General features: G+C 39.3%; 1 protein-coding gene across 8 annotated transcripts in view; it reads right to left on the reverse strand.

Moving 5' to 3' along the window:
- The window catches only part of ERI1 (exoribonuclease 1), a 117476-nt gene that overhangs the window by 76760 nt on the left and 25400 nt on the right, over positions 1 to 15316 (reverse strand). For 5 of the 8 annotated variants that reach the window (XM_025415642.3, XM_025415766.3, XM_025415851.3 and 2 more), the window contains one exon: positions 14076 to 15202. In XM_025415642.3, the coding sequence (XP_025271427.1) occupies positions 14960 to 15202 (243 nt within the window). In that variant the 3' untranslated portion in view covers positions 14076 to 14959. Of the gene's footprint in view, positions 1 to 14075; positions 15203 to 15316 lie in introns of those variants that run through there. The other 3 variants (XR_007402549.1, XR_007402548.1, XR_003123820.3) reach the window with 1 other exon arrangement.

The following is a 15316-nucleotide window of genomic DNA, read 5'->3' on the forward strand; positions in this document are numbered from 1 at the left end:
AGAAATGCAAGTTAGATATAGAATTAATGCTGAACCCTCCTTCATTCTAATAATGCCATTTATCCAAGGATATATAAACTAATCAGAAAATAATCTCATTAAAAGTAGACTTAAAAAAAAAAAGACTTTCAAAAACTTTCCATTTAATAAGTGTCAAATTTTTAAATGTATATTTTGATCAATTACATAAGATAATTTAAACTCAAAATAGAAGAAATTTAGCACAGCTTTAAGATCACAAGAAAATAAAATTTTAAATGTATATATTCATTTTTGTTGCAAAGATGTAGGACAATGTGATCGATAGGACTTTCAAGCATAAAAACACATAGTAAAATTTTAAGGCAACCAATTCCAGAAATATGAAAATCGAATCTAATGAACTTGACCCCTTGTCCCTCAAACTAGCCTCCTATTCCCAAATATTGTAAACTTCTCTGGGGAAGGCATGCGCTGGTGGTGGTGGTTAGAAAGTGGTCACCTTGTGATCACTTAGTTTAGCTTAGTGCCTGGTCAGTTTGTACAGTAAGTCTCACTACTTTTACTTTTGTCCTGTGTGACAGTACAGACTAAAACATACACTTTCTCCCTCATTATTATTCTAATAATATGACCTCACGTTTTCACAGTTCCATTTTTTTAGGTCTCATGTAGGTATTATGGTAGGGTTTTGCTGTTGTTACATTAGTATAAAGTCTTGTGAGGGAATTGCAATGAAAATATAATTTCAAGAAAAAACAAATATTTGAAATTTTAAATATTTGTGTTATTTTCTGTAATGGTTAATGGTATTAAATTCTACGATATCTCAACTCTGTTGGGTATACCTGAAAGAGTAATGAACATTTTGTTGTAAAATGTCAATATTTATACTATGCTGGGAATTATATCCCTTTGCCAATATTTAAACGTAGGGACAGCTTTAAGTATAATGTTGATAGTTCCCTTTTAAAACTAGTTTTTAAAAAAGTATTAGGGAGTACTTGCACACAAAAGTTTGAAAAATCACTGCTCCAGACAAAGGAAAAGTAAGCAATGACCTTTTCAAAGCCAAAGATAGTTGGGAGCAGATTTTTTTTAATCAGCATTGCATAGACTGAACTAGGAAGGAGAACTTAGCATTTGTTTGCTTTTCCTGGCACCTAGAGGGAAAGCCAAGTATAGGCAGGGATTAAACAGTACTGCCTGAGTCAGTCTTTAAAAATGTATTTATGGTGCATAGTAACAGGGAAGAGTAGGGAACAGCCCATATCTAGAACTCTGCCCACATAACAACTCCTTTCTCAGAGAGTAGTCAACACTTATGCTCTCCACCCTTTGCAATTTCAGAAAAAGGTACTAATCTTATGGAATGTATTTTACCACCATTAATTACTTTGAATTGAGCATCCCTTATGTGTTAGGTTCTGAGGACACACTATATTAAGAACCTGCACTTGAAGAATTTACAATCTTGTTGGAGAGACATAAAAAACATGGAGATAAATATGAATCTGTGCAATGAGTGAACAAATAGAGGAACGTATTGCCAAAGGTCTGGGTAATCTGGAAGCAAGAAGGCTGGAATCAAAGTTGGTCTTTTAAAAAAACCAATGAGAGCACAAGATTGATAGGCAATTTACTGGGGACTGAAACAGGCTGGTGTAGGTATGATGCAGGTATGACGGTGAGTAGAATAGTGATTAGCCAAGAACAGATGGCTGCTATAAAAGCTGGAAGGTAGCTAGAAACCACACTGTGGAGGGGCCTAAATGCCAGCAGAGATCTGCATTTTACCCTAGGAGAAACAGGAAGGTTTCTGAGATCAATGTGCAACAAGGTAGGGTATTTTATTGTTTTTGTTCTTTAGAAATACCTTCCAGTCTTACCCACATTTCCCGTAAGGAACATGCAAAGCATAGTTTATCCTGCAATATGGTGCCAAAGAAACATAGGGGGTGAGGTCATGGGCTTTGCAGTGAAGCTCTGGGTTTGAATCCTCTCTCTGCCATTTAATTCTACTATTTTGTTCTCTTGTTCAACAGGGGGGGCGGATAAGGATTCATATTGTAAATTTGTTATTGAGCATACTATATATGAGTATGCTCAATGTGAGCATGTGAGTCCACAATGATTTTTCAGTTTTCATCCTAAAGAAATTCAAATTTTCCTTGATAACACTTAGAAATTCAAAAGCAGATCTAGCTTAATACCTCAGAATCATCAGCCCTTTACCCAAGTATTAAAATAGGATCCATAAAACAATTACCCCCACCTCTCAGCCTTGTCAGCCTCACTGCAGCCTTCACCTTGAGAACATAGTGAAAAAATTTTATAGCCCTTTCCTTCCCCATTGACTCCATCCCCAACAAGTCTTGCAAGCTTGTTACCTTTGATGTTGAGTATTTCATAATTCCATTCAAAAGGAACACCGAATTACTTTCTGACATGTAATATTTAGTACAATCAGATATTGAAAAGTCTAAGCTGCAGCAAGAGAACACTCATCCCATCCAGAATAACCTATTTGTTCTCAGAATATCAAATGAGCTGAGGTCTCTAAGAGGAGGTGGTGTAGCAGAGGAGTAAGGTGCAAAGACTCGAGTTTGACTGCCTAAGTGTGAAATTCATATTAAGTATGGGAATTTCATACTTAATCTTTGCCAAGGTAACCTCTCTATACCTCAATTTTTTCATCTGTAAAATGGAGTTAATGCCTTCCCTACAGGATTCTCATAATAGACTGAAGTGCTTTCACAGTATTCAGTGATAAGCACCTGAACATCTAGCTCTAGGTTATCATGGTACCACAGTTGACTTCTTATTTATTGATGGAGCTTCTACATTTCTATAGACCAAGGAGGTACGAGTAGGCAAACTTTTTCTGCAAAGGGCCAGGCGGTAATGTTTTCAACCTTCCTGGCCAGATGGCCTCTATTCCAACTACTCTGCTACTGCAATCCAAAAACAGCCAGAGAGGACAAGGAAATAAATGAGCATGGTAGCTGTGTTCCAGTAAGACTTTACAGAAACAGAAATTTAATTTCACATTATTTTCATATTACAAAGTAATATTATCCTTTTGACTTTTTTCAACTATTTAAGAATGTAAAAACCAGACTTAGTTCATAGGCTATACAAAAATAGATGGCAGGCTGGATTTGGCCAATGGGTGGTAGTTTACCAGCAGCTCTAGACTCAAAAGTGTATCGGCTTTGGAAGCTTTGTGGGGGCAGGGAAATTTGAAATATGGGTTTGTGGTGCAGAAGAAAGAGGAAACTTCTAAGTATATAATAGAAAAAGAACTACTTAATGCTGCCATTCATTTACTAACACTGGACTCAACCACGTGCAGAACATTCCTGGGATCCCACACTGTTGGCATCAAAGATGTAGAAGTCTCAGTCCCTGCTCTCAAGGAGTTTATATTCTCCACAGTGTCTTAGAAACGAAGTCGGTCTTCAAAATACAACATATCCGATTAGCATTCACAGCATGTAGTTTCTTTGGTGAGCCCGCCTGCAGCCTACACCAAACAGCAGTTATCTTTACTGCTCCCTCTCAATAATTTCACGACCCACTCTTTCCCTCTCCCCCAAATTATTGTTTTGCATGACCATTTGGGGAGTAACATTCATAGTGATGTTACTAAATAAAAAGAACAAGTTGGGACTCCTGCGTGGCTCAGTGATTGAACATCTGCCTTTGGCTCAGGTCGTCATAATCCCAGGGTACTGGGATCCAGTCCCATCATCAGGCTCCTCGCAGGGAGCCTGCTTCTTCCTTAGTCTATGTCTCTACCTCTCTCTGTGTGTCCCTCATGAATAAGTAAATAAAATCTTTAAAAGTATATATATAAAAAAAATTAAAAAGCAGGTCAACTGGTCCTACCTTTATAAAAAATGACCATTTAACCTAGTCTCCAAAGATACATTTTTTTTAAGAGAGATTTTATTTATTTATTCATGAGAGACACACAGAGAGAGGCACAGACATAGGCAGAAGGAATATCAAATTAGAGAGGAGAGTGGAGACTCAACAGAGCAATTACCAATGGTTAGGAAGAAGGTAGACAGAGGGAGAAACAGGCTTCATGCAGGGAGCCCAATGTGGGACTCGACCCCAGGACTCCGGGATCACAGCCTGAGCAGACGCTCAATAGCTGAGGCACCCAGGGGACCCAACATCTCCCTTTTAATAGGTAATTCACTAGAGGCTTCTATGGACTTTCATTTCAATCCAGGTAGAAATCTGTCCCCAGGAGGCAGATTAAACAGGACATTGTTAGGCAAAAAGGACACTTCAGAAAAACATTTTTTCACAGCTTATGTTTTGAAGTGCTTTATCCAAAAGAACATGGAACAAACAAAACACAGACAAAGTTGCTCTGGCATATATCTCAGTTCGAAAGATCATTAATTTGAAAATAATACAGCAGAAACCAGTATGCCAATATGTCTTAACAAGTGAATATCAGAAAGCAAAGAAATTAACATAGCTAATGACTAAGAAAAAAACAAAGGGTTGTTTGTAAATAATAATTAATAAATATTAATATCATAATGGTAAATAGTATACATTAAAATGTTAATAGTAAAAAAAATGACAAGAATAAAATATTACTAATATTGCTGATTTTCTGGAATACTAAATGGCATTCGTCTCCTAAGCATTTTTTTTTTTTTTGCAAGAATTAGCAATACTGAATACCTCAAGGATAAGAGAACACAACAAAAGTCAAACCACAGAAAGCAGTACTCTTGATGTTTAAGATCATCTCATCAGAACAGGCATGATTAGTCTCAGCAAAATCCAAACACGAAGTCAATCTGATAGAAGGAATATCAAATTAGAGAGGAGGGTGGAGACTCAACAGAGCAATTACCAATGGTTAGGAAGAGGGTGGTGTCTGCAAATGGAGGGGCTAAGAGGTGACTAAGGCTCATCTCCCCCACAAAAATAACAAAAATGATAAACAACTAATTACAAAATGACAAAAACAGGGAAAACTATGTTTCCCTAAAACAGGGAGAACTCTGGAGGACTAAGGAGCAGCAAAAACCCTGCAGAGCTAAAAAAAAAAAAAAAAAACATGGGAAGGGCAGCCCCGGTGGCGCAGCGGTTTAGCGCCGCCTGCAGCCCAGGGTGTGATCCTGGAGACCCTGGATAGAGTCCCACATCAGGCTCTCTGTATGATGCCTGCTTCTCCCTCTGCCTGTGTCTCTGCCTCTCTCTCTCTCTCTCTCTCTGTCTCTATGAATAAATAAATAAAATCTTAAAAACAAAACAAAACAAAACAAAACATGGGAAGCCATCTGGAAAAGCACCGGAAGCATTTTAGCTGTGTCACCTCCTCTTGGTACAGAGCAGCTGGGCACCATGAGGGGTTCTCACAGAGATTCACCTCATGAGAATGAGGAGAGGGAAACCCCAGCAAGCTTCACTGCTGTGGACGTTTTGCAGCCTTTGCTGCTGAAGACCTCACAGTCTTCACCAACACCAATTCTAGCTGCTGTATCTCCTCCTCCCCCAGAGGCCTGTTGTGGCTATGCCCTACTCTCAGAGCTCTGGATGCCACAGCACCTTGCCATGTACAGGACCAGAGCTGCTAGTGCTCTGTGCTCTACCCACTGTGTTGCAACTTTGTCTCTGGGACACCTGTTGCTGCTCTGTGCCCTGCTCTCAAAATCCCAGGTCACGCTTTCCCTGCCAGCACCGGGGTCAGGCTGCACTACTCAGAGATGGGCCCCCACAGGTCCCAGATCACGGCTCTGAAATCACCATAATGGCTAAGCTTCCACTCTTCTGCAACCTTCCCCCTGGGTCCCAAGATGTGGCTTTAGTGGGCCTCCACTAGGGATGTGCTGCTGTGGCTGCTCTTCCAAGACTGCCTCCTGGGCCCAGAGTTAGAACTCAGACCCACCATCCCTATGCCATGTTGCTACTGCACTCTACTCCCTTGGGCCCAAGCCACTCACTCCCGCACCCTGTCATTAAGGGCCTGTGCTGCTGTGTCTCCCTCCCCACCACTCCACCTGAGTCACTGAAAGGAGCCCAACTAGCACCCTGGTTTCACAGAAGATCAGCACATACCTGCACCTCAGACACCAGTGCTACTGCCAAGTGCACCCCTGCCCACAGACCCAGTTGCTGTGGTGGTTCCATATCCATGATCCCAAGACTCCACTCTACTCCTGCTCAGAGTGCCAGGATGGCAGACCAAGTGCCAGGAGGTATCCCCTCAGCTAGAAGGGACAGCTTCTCCCATGGGCAAAATGGGGGAACTGAAGGACTCCAGGAGCCTTTTCCTCTAAGGATCCCAATAGCCCTCACCACCACTGCCACCCACAGGACCTCTGCAGTCTTGGCCACAGAAGACCCCTTCAGGTCTGTACCAACACTGACCTTGGCTAATAGGGCTGCACAGAGAGTAAGCCGCTGTGTTTTCCCAGGAACCAAAGATACTGCACCCCAGCCAGCCAGGGCTCTCACAGCCAGCTTCAGGTGAAAGTTTCCCACCAAAGCCAAAGCCAGGCCAAAAAAAAAGCTGGAAGAGGTCACTGCTCCCGCAAAATGTACAGACATCAATGCAAAGCCATCAGAAACAAGAAAAAGCATGGAAAGAAGATACCACCAAAGGAACACAATAATTTTCCTGTAACTGAGCACCCAAAATTATAGATCTGAGTTACCTGAAAAAGAATTCAAAATAATCATTTTAAGGAAGCTCAGCAAGATTCAAGAGAACATAAATAGGTAACTCAATGAACTCAGGAAAGCAACACATGAACAAAAGTTTGAAAGAGATGGGAATCATAAAAAAGAACCAAACAGAAACTCTGGAGCTGAAGAATACAGTAGACACTTGTTTTGCTTTCCACGGTTTCAATTATCTGTGGTGAACTGTAGTCCAAAAATAGGGAACAGAAAATTCCAGAAACAAGTAATTCCTAAGTTTTACATCGTGCCCTGAATGGCATGATGAAATCTCAAGCTGTCCTGCTCCACCCTATTGAAGGCATGAATCATCCCACTGTCCAGCATATTCACATGGCACAAACTACCCGCCCACTAGTCACCGAGTAGCCACCTCCTTTATCAGATGGGCTGTTGTGGTTTTGAGGTGCTTGTGTCTAAGTAACCCTTATTTTATGAAATAACAGCCCCTAAGGGCAGGACTGGCAAATCAGAGAAGCTAAAGAAAAGCCTTAAGATGCTTCTCGGTGAAAAGTAAAGTTTTCGACTTAACAAGAAAAAAAAATCGTAGGCTGAGGCTGCTAAGATCTCCAGTAAGAATTAATCTTCCACCCATAAATTTGTGAAGAAGGAAAAAGAAATCTGTGCTAGTTTTGCTGTTGCACCTCAAACTGCAGAAGTTACAGGCACAGTGTATAAGTGCTTAGTTAAGATGGAAAAGGCATCAAATTTATGGGTGGAGGACATGAACACAAAATGTTTTGACTGATGGCAGCATGTTGTGCCAGCATGTTGTGCTTTATTTACTGAGCCCTGTAAAGGCTTCAGGAGACCTGGAGGATGAGGAGCCTCTGGCTCTGAGGATCCCAATGGCCCTTGCCACCACTGCCACACCCAGGACCTCTGCAGAGACAGTGGGAGCTTGGCCCCTCCAATGATGGGGGATCTCCTAAAACAAGTGATGCCAAGCCATTTACCACAAGTAACAGATGGTTATTACATAGATTCAAGAATAAGTTTGGACTAAAAAACATAAAAACTACTGGAAAGACTATGACTAACAATGAAGAAGGTGTTGCTACATGTTTGGTAGAGTTGAAAAAGTTGATTAAAGAGAAAGGATACTTGGGGCACATGGATGGCTCAATAAAGCTCCGACTCCTGATTTTGGCTTAGGTCATGATCTTAGAGTCATGAGATTGAGCCCAGCATCGGGCTCCATGCTGGGTGTAGAGCCTGCTTAAGATTCTTGCTCTTACTCTCCCTCTGCCCCTACCCTCCCCACCAAAAAAGAGAAAGGATACCACCATCCAAAGCAAGTCTTCAACTGCAATGAAATCAGGCTCTTCTGGAAGAAGATGCCCAATAGAACATACCTTCATAAAAGTGCAAGAGGGGTACCAGGGCAGAAAACATAAGACAAGTTAACTCCTACTATGTGTTAACATTTGTGCAAGGCATAGGATAATCCCACGCAGAGCGTACAAAGCAAAGAACCCGTGCGCTCTCAAAAACGAAAACAAAAATTATCTGCCCATGTTCTGGCAACATAATCAGAAAGCATGGTGACAGCTATCTTTTCTCTGGAATGGTTCCACCAGTGCTTCATCCTGAAAGAGAAAAAATACTTGGAAGAGCAAGGGTTGGAATTTAAAGTCCTATTAATAACAGTGCCAGTACCTGGCCATCTTGAATGTTTGCTATGAAAATGAAAATGTTGAAGTTACATTTTAACCTCCAAATACCTCACTGCTTCAGCCCCATGGCCAGGGCATCATTTGCTTTATGAAAGCCACATACAGGGATCCCTGGGTGGCGCAGCGGTTTAGCGCCTGCCTTTGGCCCAGGGCGTGATCCTGTAGACCCGGGATCGAATCCCACGTCGGGCTCCCGGTGCATGGAGCCTGCTTCTCCCTCTGCCTGTGTCTCTGCCTCTCTCTCTCTCTCTCTGTGACTATCATAAATAAATAAAAATTAAAAAAAAAAAAAAAAAAAAAAAAAAGAAAGCCACATACACCTGCCTCGTATTTGATTGCATTCAACCATCAAGTGATGCAGACCCTAATCTGGGCATAACGCAGGGCTGGAAATCATTCACTATGCTGATGCAGTAACATTCATCAAAGCTGCAGTGGATGAATTAAAACCAGGAACTGTAAATGCCTGCTAGAACTTATCAAGTGAAGTCGTGGTTAATTTTCAAGGCTTCCTGGGGACTGATGGAAAAGTTAGGAGAATCCTTCAGCAGCAAGACAAGTTGTTGAAAGAGGAATTACCAACACTCTTGATGAAGTGAAAGAACATACTGAAAGCCATCAACAAGTGTTAACAAATGAAGAATTAGAAGAACTTCTGGAATCACGTGTAGAAGAGAAGATGAGGGGTGCCTGGGTGGCTCAGTGGTTGACCATCTGTCTTTGGCTCAGGTCGAGAGCCTGCTTCTCCCTCTGCCTATGTCTCTGCCTCTCTCTGTGTCTCTCGTGAATAAATAAAATCTTTAAAAAAATAAAAAAGGAAGAGGAATATGAAGAAGAAACTTAAGTAGAACCAGCAATGTAGACAATCCCAAAATTGGCTGATGTGTATCAAATTGCACAAACATTAAAGGACAAAATTATGGAATACAATCCTTAGATGGAATGCAGCATTAAAGTCACCCATATGATCACCAAAGGATTATAACCTCTACATCATACTTTGATGAGTTAGAAAGACAATCATTTCTGATTATAATGTTCTTCTAAAAGATTTCAGCAAAAAAAACCTTCAACTATTGAGGATCCTCAATCATCATTGTCTGTTCCTGATATCCAACCACTGACATCGTTATGGCTCAATGATTCAGGATCATCCAAAACAGATGATCCTCCTTCTGACGTATTGTCAGAAAGACAACAGTGGCTTAGCACTACTACATCACAGCGCTTATATCATTCACCTCACTTCATCTCATCATATAGGCACTGTATCATCTTGTATCATCGCAGGAAGAAAGGTGAATATAGTACACTATTTTGAGATGACATTCACATAACCTTTATTATAGCATATTGTTCTAATTGTTCTATTTCATTATAAGTGACTGTTGTTAATCTTTTACTGTGCCTAACATACAAATTAAACTTCATCATAAGTAAGTGTGCTTAAGAAAAACACAGCATATTTGGGTTCAGAACTATCTGTGTTTTCAGGTATTCACTGGAGGTCTTAGAATGTATCCTCAATGGATAGAGGGGGGACTACAATATGATGAATAAAATAAAAAATGCAAGACAGCTTCAACAGCAGGCTCAAAAAGGCAGAAGAAAAAAATCTGAGCTCTCTTGATACTATCCAGAGGATAAAAAAAAGTAGAGAAAAAAAAGTGTGGATAGACAGCACAGATTCCGGCCAGAGGAGGGACGGTGGCAAGAGGTATGAGCTGGATAGCAGGAGGAAGGAGGAGGAAGGTAGCAAGGACCACCACTGCTGGGAAGAGAGGATGCTTGGTGTTCATGGTTTAAGTAACCCACACCTTCATCTGCAGTGGACATGGCACTGCCCATGGGAGACTAGTCTCCTTGGTGACTCTGCACTCAGCTGGGCACCCAGAACACAGTACTCTGCCACTTCTCAGATCACCATGGGCCAGATGTCCTCCCTTCTTGGCCCCTGAGCTCAGGACAAGGGCCTGATGATCTGCACTGTAAGGAGGGTTGGGAGGTGCAGGACCCTTTGGTGTCCACACTGGTATGCGCACTGTGCTAGGTAGGGACAAGGTACAGAAAGCTGCCTTACTGGGGATTCTCATTTGGGTCTCACTGTCCCACCCCAACATCCTTTGCTAGAGTTGGGCACCAAGGGCTTTGGAGGACTAGGACCCTCTCCTCTGCCCCCAATCTTGGTGTGCAGGTTGCCCTTTTCTTTGAAATCCACAACCAGCAACCATTGGAAGCCCCTGCTCTGGGCCCACAGGACTGGAACTTTTATGTTCTTATAGACCCTAAGACTTAGAAAAGGGGACCTGGATTCTAAGCAGCAGAATATCTTTGGCTCAGCCATTGAATCTGGCTTCACAATTCAGAAAGTAAAATTGTTAATGCCTTCCTCACTAGGCTTCAATGGTGCGCCTTCCCTTTAAAAAGTATCATTCACAGGGGTGCCTGTGTGGCTCATTGGGTTAAGCACCAAACTCTTGATTTTGGTTTAGGTCATAATCCCAGGGTCCTTGGACCAAGCCCTGCATTGGGTTTCATGCTCAGTGGGGACTCTGGTTAAGATTCTCTCTCTCCCTCGGTTTCTCCCAATTTGTACTCTCTCTCAAATAAATAAATCCTTAAGAAAACTATCATTCATATAAATATTTTTTTAATATTTTTTAAAAAGAGTAAAGAAAGCCTATTTGTACTATGGACATCAACTGAAACAATATTTGCTTTATAGGAGTCTCAGAAGGAGAAAAAAAAAGAAAGGGATAGAAAACTTATTTAAAGAATAATGCCTAAAAACCTCCCAAATCTGGGGAGATATGATCACCCAGGTAAATGACTCATAGATTCCCAAAAACAGTCAACCCAAAGAACTCTTTACTGAGATACATTATAATAAAAAAAATCTCAAAAAACAAACAAAAAAAAGAATTTTGAAAGCAGCAAAAGAAAAAAAGCCTGATACAGCTATCAGCAGATTTCTTAGCAGAAACCTTAGAGGCCAGAAGAGTGTAGGATGATATATTTCTAAGTACTCAAAGAAAAAACTGTCAACTGTCAACCAAGAATACTTTACCTAGCAAAGCTGTCCTTCAAAAATGAAGGAGAGATACAGACTGTTCCAGACAAACAAAAACTGAGAGAATCTATCACCATTTGACCTGCCTTATAAGAAAAGCTAAAGAAATGCTTAACCTTTGAAGTTCAGCTGTTGTCAGCTTGCTTACTTACACAAGACTATCGTAACTGAGATGTACTATGAAAGCCTCATGGTAATCACAAAGCAAAAGCCGCTAAGAAATATACAAATGATAAAAAGAAAGCATAGTACTACAAAAATAATCAACTCACAAAGACAGAGAGAAGGAAAAAAGGCACTGAAAAACAATCAGAAATCAATTAACAAAATGAAGATAGTAAGTCCTTACCTATTAATAATTAACCTAAAGGTAAATGGTTTAAATTCTCCAATTAAAAGACACAGATTGACTAAATGGATATAAACACAAGACCTAACTATATGTCGCCAATAAGATGCTAACTTAAGCTTTCAGGGCACTCATAAGCTAAAAGTAAAAGGATAGAAAAAGATACTCCATGCCAATGGAAACAAAAGTAGTTATACTTATATGGGACGAAACACACTTTAACTCAAAAGCTGTAACAATAAACAAAGAAGGTTATTATATAACAAATAATGAGGGCCAATTCATCAAGAGGCTATAACAATTATTTATGTACCCAATATTGAACACCTAAATATTAAACAATTATGAATAAATCTGAAAGCAAAAATAAATAGCAATGCAGTAATGGCAGAGGATTTCAATATCTTACTTTTAACAATGGAGAGATCATCTGGACAGAAAATCAGTGAGAAAATAACAGAGTTGAGTGATAATTTAGACCAAATGGACCTAACAGACATATACAGAACATTTTAACCAATAGCAGCAGAATACACATTCTTCTCAAGCACACACAAAATACTCTCCAGGATAGATCATATGTTAAGACACAAAATAAGTCTCAACAAATACAGGAAGACTGAAATCATAATCAACTATCTTTCTGACCACAATAGTATGAAATTACAAATCAATGATAGGAGAGCTGGAAAAGTTTGTAAGTATGTAGAAATTAAACAAAACACTTCTGAGGAGCCAACGGATCAAAAAAGAAATCAAGAGAACTAAAAAAAAAATCTTGAAATGAATGGTACATATACAATGGATTATTATTCAGCCATAAAGAAAAAGGAAATACTATCATTTGCAACAGTGTGGATGAGCCTGGAGAGCTAAGTGAAATTAAGCCTGATGGACAAAAAATACTTCATGGTATCATTTATATGTAGAATTAAAAAAAAAAAAAGCTAGTATCATAGAAATATAACCGAATGATGGCTGCCAAGGGCTGGGGATGGAAGAGAGAGGGTAATGTAGATCCAAGAGTACAAACTTTCAGTTAAAAGAGTAAGCTCTGAGGATCTGCTGTATAGCAGTGCTGACTATGGTCAATAACATGGTACCGTATACTTCAAAGCTGCTGAAAGTAGACCTTAAGCATTCTCGCCACCACCAAAAAACAGTTAACTATATGAGGTGATATGATTGTGGTAATGACTCCACAATGTATATCAAATCATCACATTTACATTTTAAATATATACACTTACATTTGTCAAATACTCCTCAATAATTTTAAAAAATGAGAATAAAGCATCACCAAATAAAATATCTGAGTCAAAAGGATACTGACAGCTTATAATGCTAAAGTCTTAAAAAGAAATACAATAGTTTTTCAGTACTTTAGGTTACTTCACAAAAAAGAAAAACTGGCAGAGAAATCAGAAGTCAGACTTAAAAACAAACAAAACAATAGGGCGATGTAATATTTCTTTGCCATTCTCAGATTTCCCAATTGCAATTTCAGTTGCTCATGAGCAACTACAGAAGCTGGCAACAGATAATTATGATTTTGCTATGCCATAAAATTGAATTCTAAGGTAAGGTGGCCATGTGGAAAAAAATCACCTAAAAAATATGCCAGTGGACCTCCTGGCTTCCACATCTCAACAATGATTTGTTGTTCTCTACTACTCTGCCCTGGTCCAGTAACTCAGTAAGGATTTGAAGGAAATCCTTTGAAACTTTCAGTAATACTTTATGGTATATTACATGGTGCTATTTGGGATTCACAAAAATTTCAGCATATATCCATTTCACTACCAAAGTTTACTACATAAACGTAACACATCTAGATTTCCCTGTTTTATTACCTCAGTTTGTCTGAGGGTATCACATTCCCCTGTGCCTTCTGTTACCCACTTTTTATTCTTTATTCTTATTCTACAGCTACCACTCAAAGGCAGAAATTCAATCTTTCTACAGCACTGTGGAGAGAATTCTCAGACGAGGAAAAAGGCCTTTTTTCTATGCAGGGTTAGAAGCCTCTTTAAATTCATTTAATTAATATATAAATCAATAAAATAAAGCAGCATCACAACTACTAATAGAAAGTAAAAGAAAAAAAGCAAATTGTTCCATGAAAGGTATCTGGGGAAACTCAACTGAGAAAATATTTTTAGCTTCTAAATAAGAGTTTTGCTTGCTTTTTCAACTCCATAAACACACGTCTTTAGAATTAGTTAAGAATTATTCAATATTTAGTGGTCACTCCTACATCAACTTATAATAAACACATGATATGTTAAAAAAAGCATTATTTGACTTTATTAACCTTACTTGTAATGTTGAAAACAAATACAAAATTAAATGGTGACCCTTATTTTTAGTCTATTTCAAAGCATGGTCTCTTAGATTTAAGAATTAGAGCAGATAAATGTCAAAAGATGGAGGGGAATCAAAAAATGATGTCAAAAAAACCCCCACTGATATGTTTATGTGTTATAAAGTTTGAGCTACAGAGCTTATATTCCTTTAAGTGGTATTTTCTTCTGACTTTCCATTAACCTCACCAGTAACTGAATTTTTAACAAGACCCTATAAGCCACCACAAGTCTTCCAACTATAAATTGAAAAGAAATGTAGGCAGATATGTGTACCAAGTACTTTATGAAATTCACCATGCACCGCTGAACTTCACATACAGAATTCAAAAATCAAAAGGACTATGATATTCTTAAAACCCAAAGGCTAGATAAGGCCTTTCCTGCATTGTAAGAAATGACTTGATCTAATGATGTTAATGTAGAAATACATTATATATTTTAACATCAATAAGATATGACACTCAAGGATGGGGGAAGGCCAATAAGCCTTTACATTTTAAAACCAAAAGGGATACGTTTTGGACACCTTAAATTATAAAATTCAATTCTAAGCAGGAACTGTTACTGTGTAACAAATACTGCTCATATCAAAAGTGCTGGTGACAAAAAATTCAATATGCCCTCCCCACAGATCTGTTCACACACATTTATATAAAGAACTATTAACTGCAGTAAGACTGTAAATGTTTAAGGTGCTTAAAATTTTGCACCGCAGGACTAATTCAGTAAGTATTCATCTGCTACCTCTTTGTAGCAACTCCAGTTAGAGTGAATGATCCATGGGCAAAGGGCAAAAATGCTGTCATTTTCTAGAATGTGGCATTTGTGGAGCTGGAGTGCCCTCTATTGGTAATGAAGAAGACACACTCATTAGCTGTCCTGCGTGCATTTTCTCATTAATTCGGAGTTCACATCCGTCTTGAAGCATACGAACTGCTATTCGGGCAATGTTCTTAGAGTCGTCAAGACCACTGTGAGGCCGCCCATCATAATCCATTCCTAGCTTTTCAAGCATTATTGTCAATTTGGTTTGGCTTCTAGGAACCTGAAAAATAAACAGCTTGGTAAATAATTCTTTCGTATTCTATTAAGTCACTGTGAAAAATAAGAAAATGAAAATTAATGGTAATAGCTAAAGTTAAGCAAAGGGCAGATACTC

This window comes from Canis lupus, chromosome 16, assembly GCF_003254725.2.
Source record: "Canis lupus dingo isolate Sandy chromosome 16, ASM325472v2, whole genome shotgun sequence".
Classification (NCBI taxonomy): domain Eukaryota; kingdom Metazoa; phylum Chordata; class Mammalia; order Carnivora; family Canidae; genus Canis; species Canis lupus.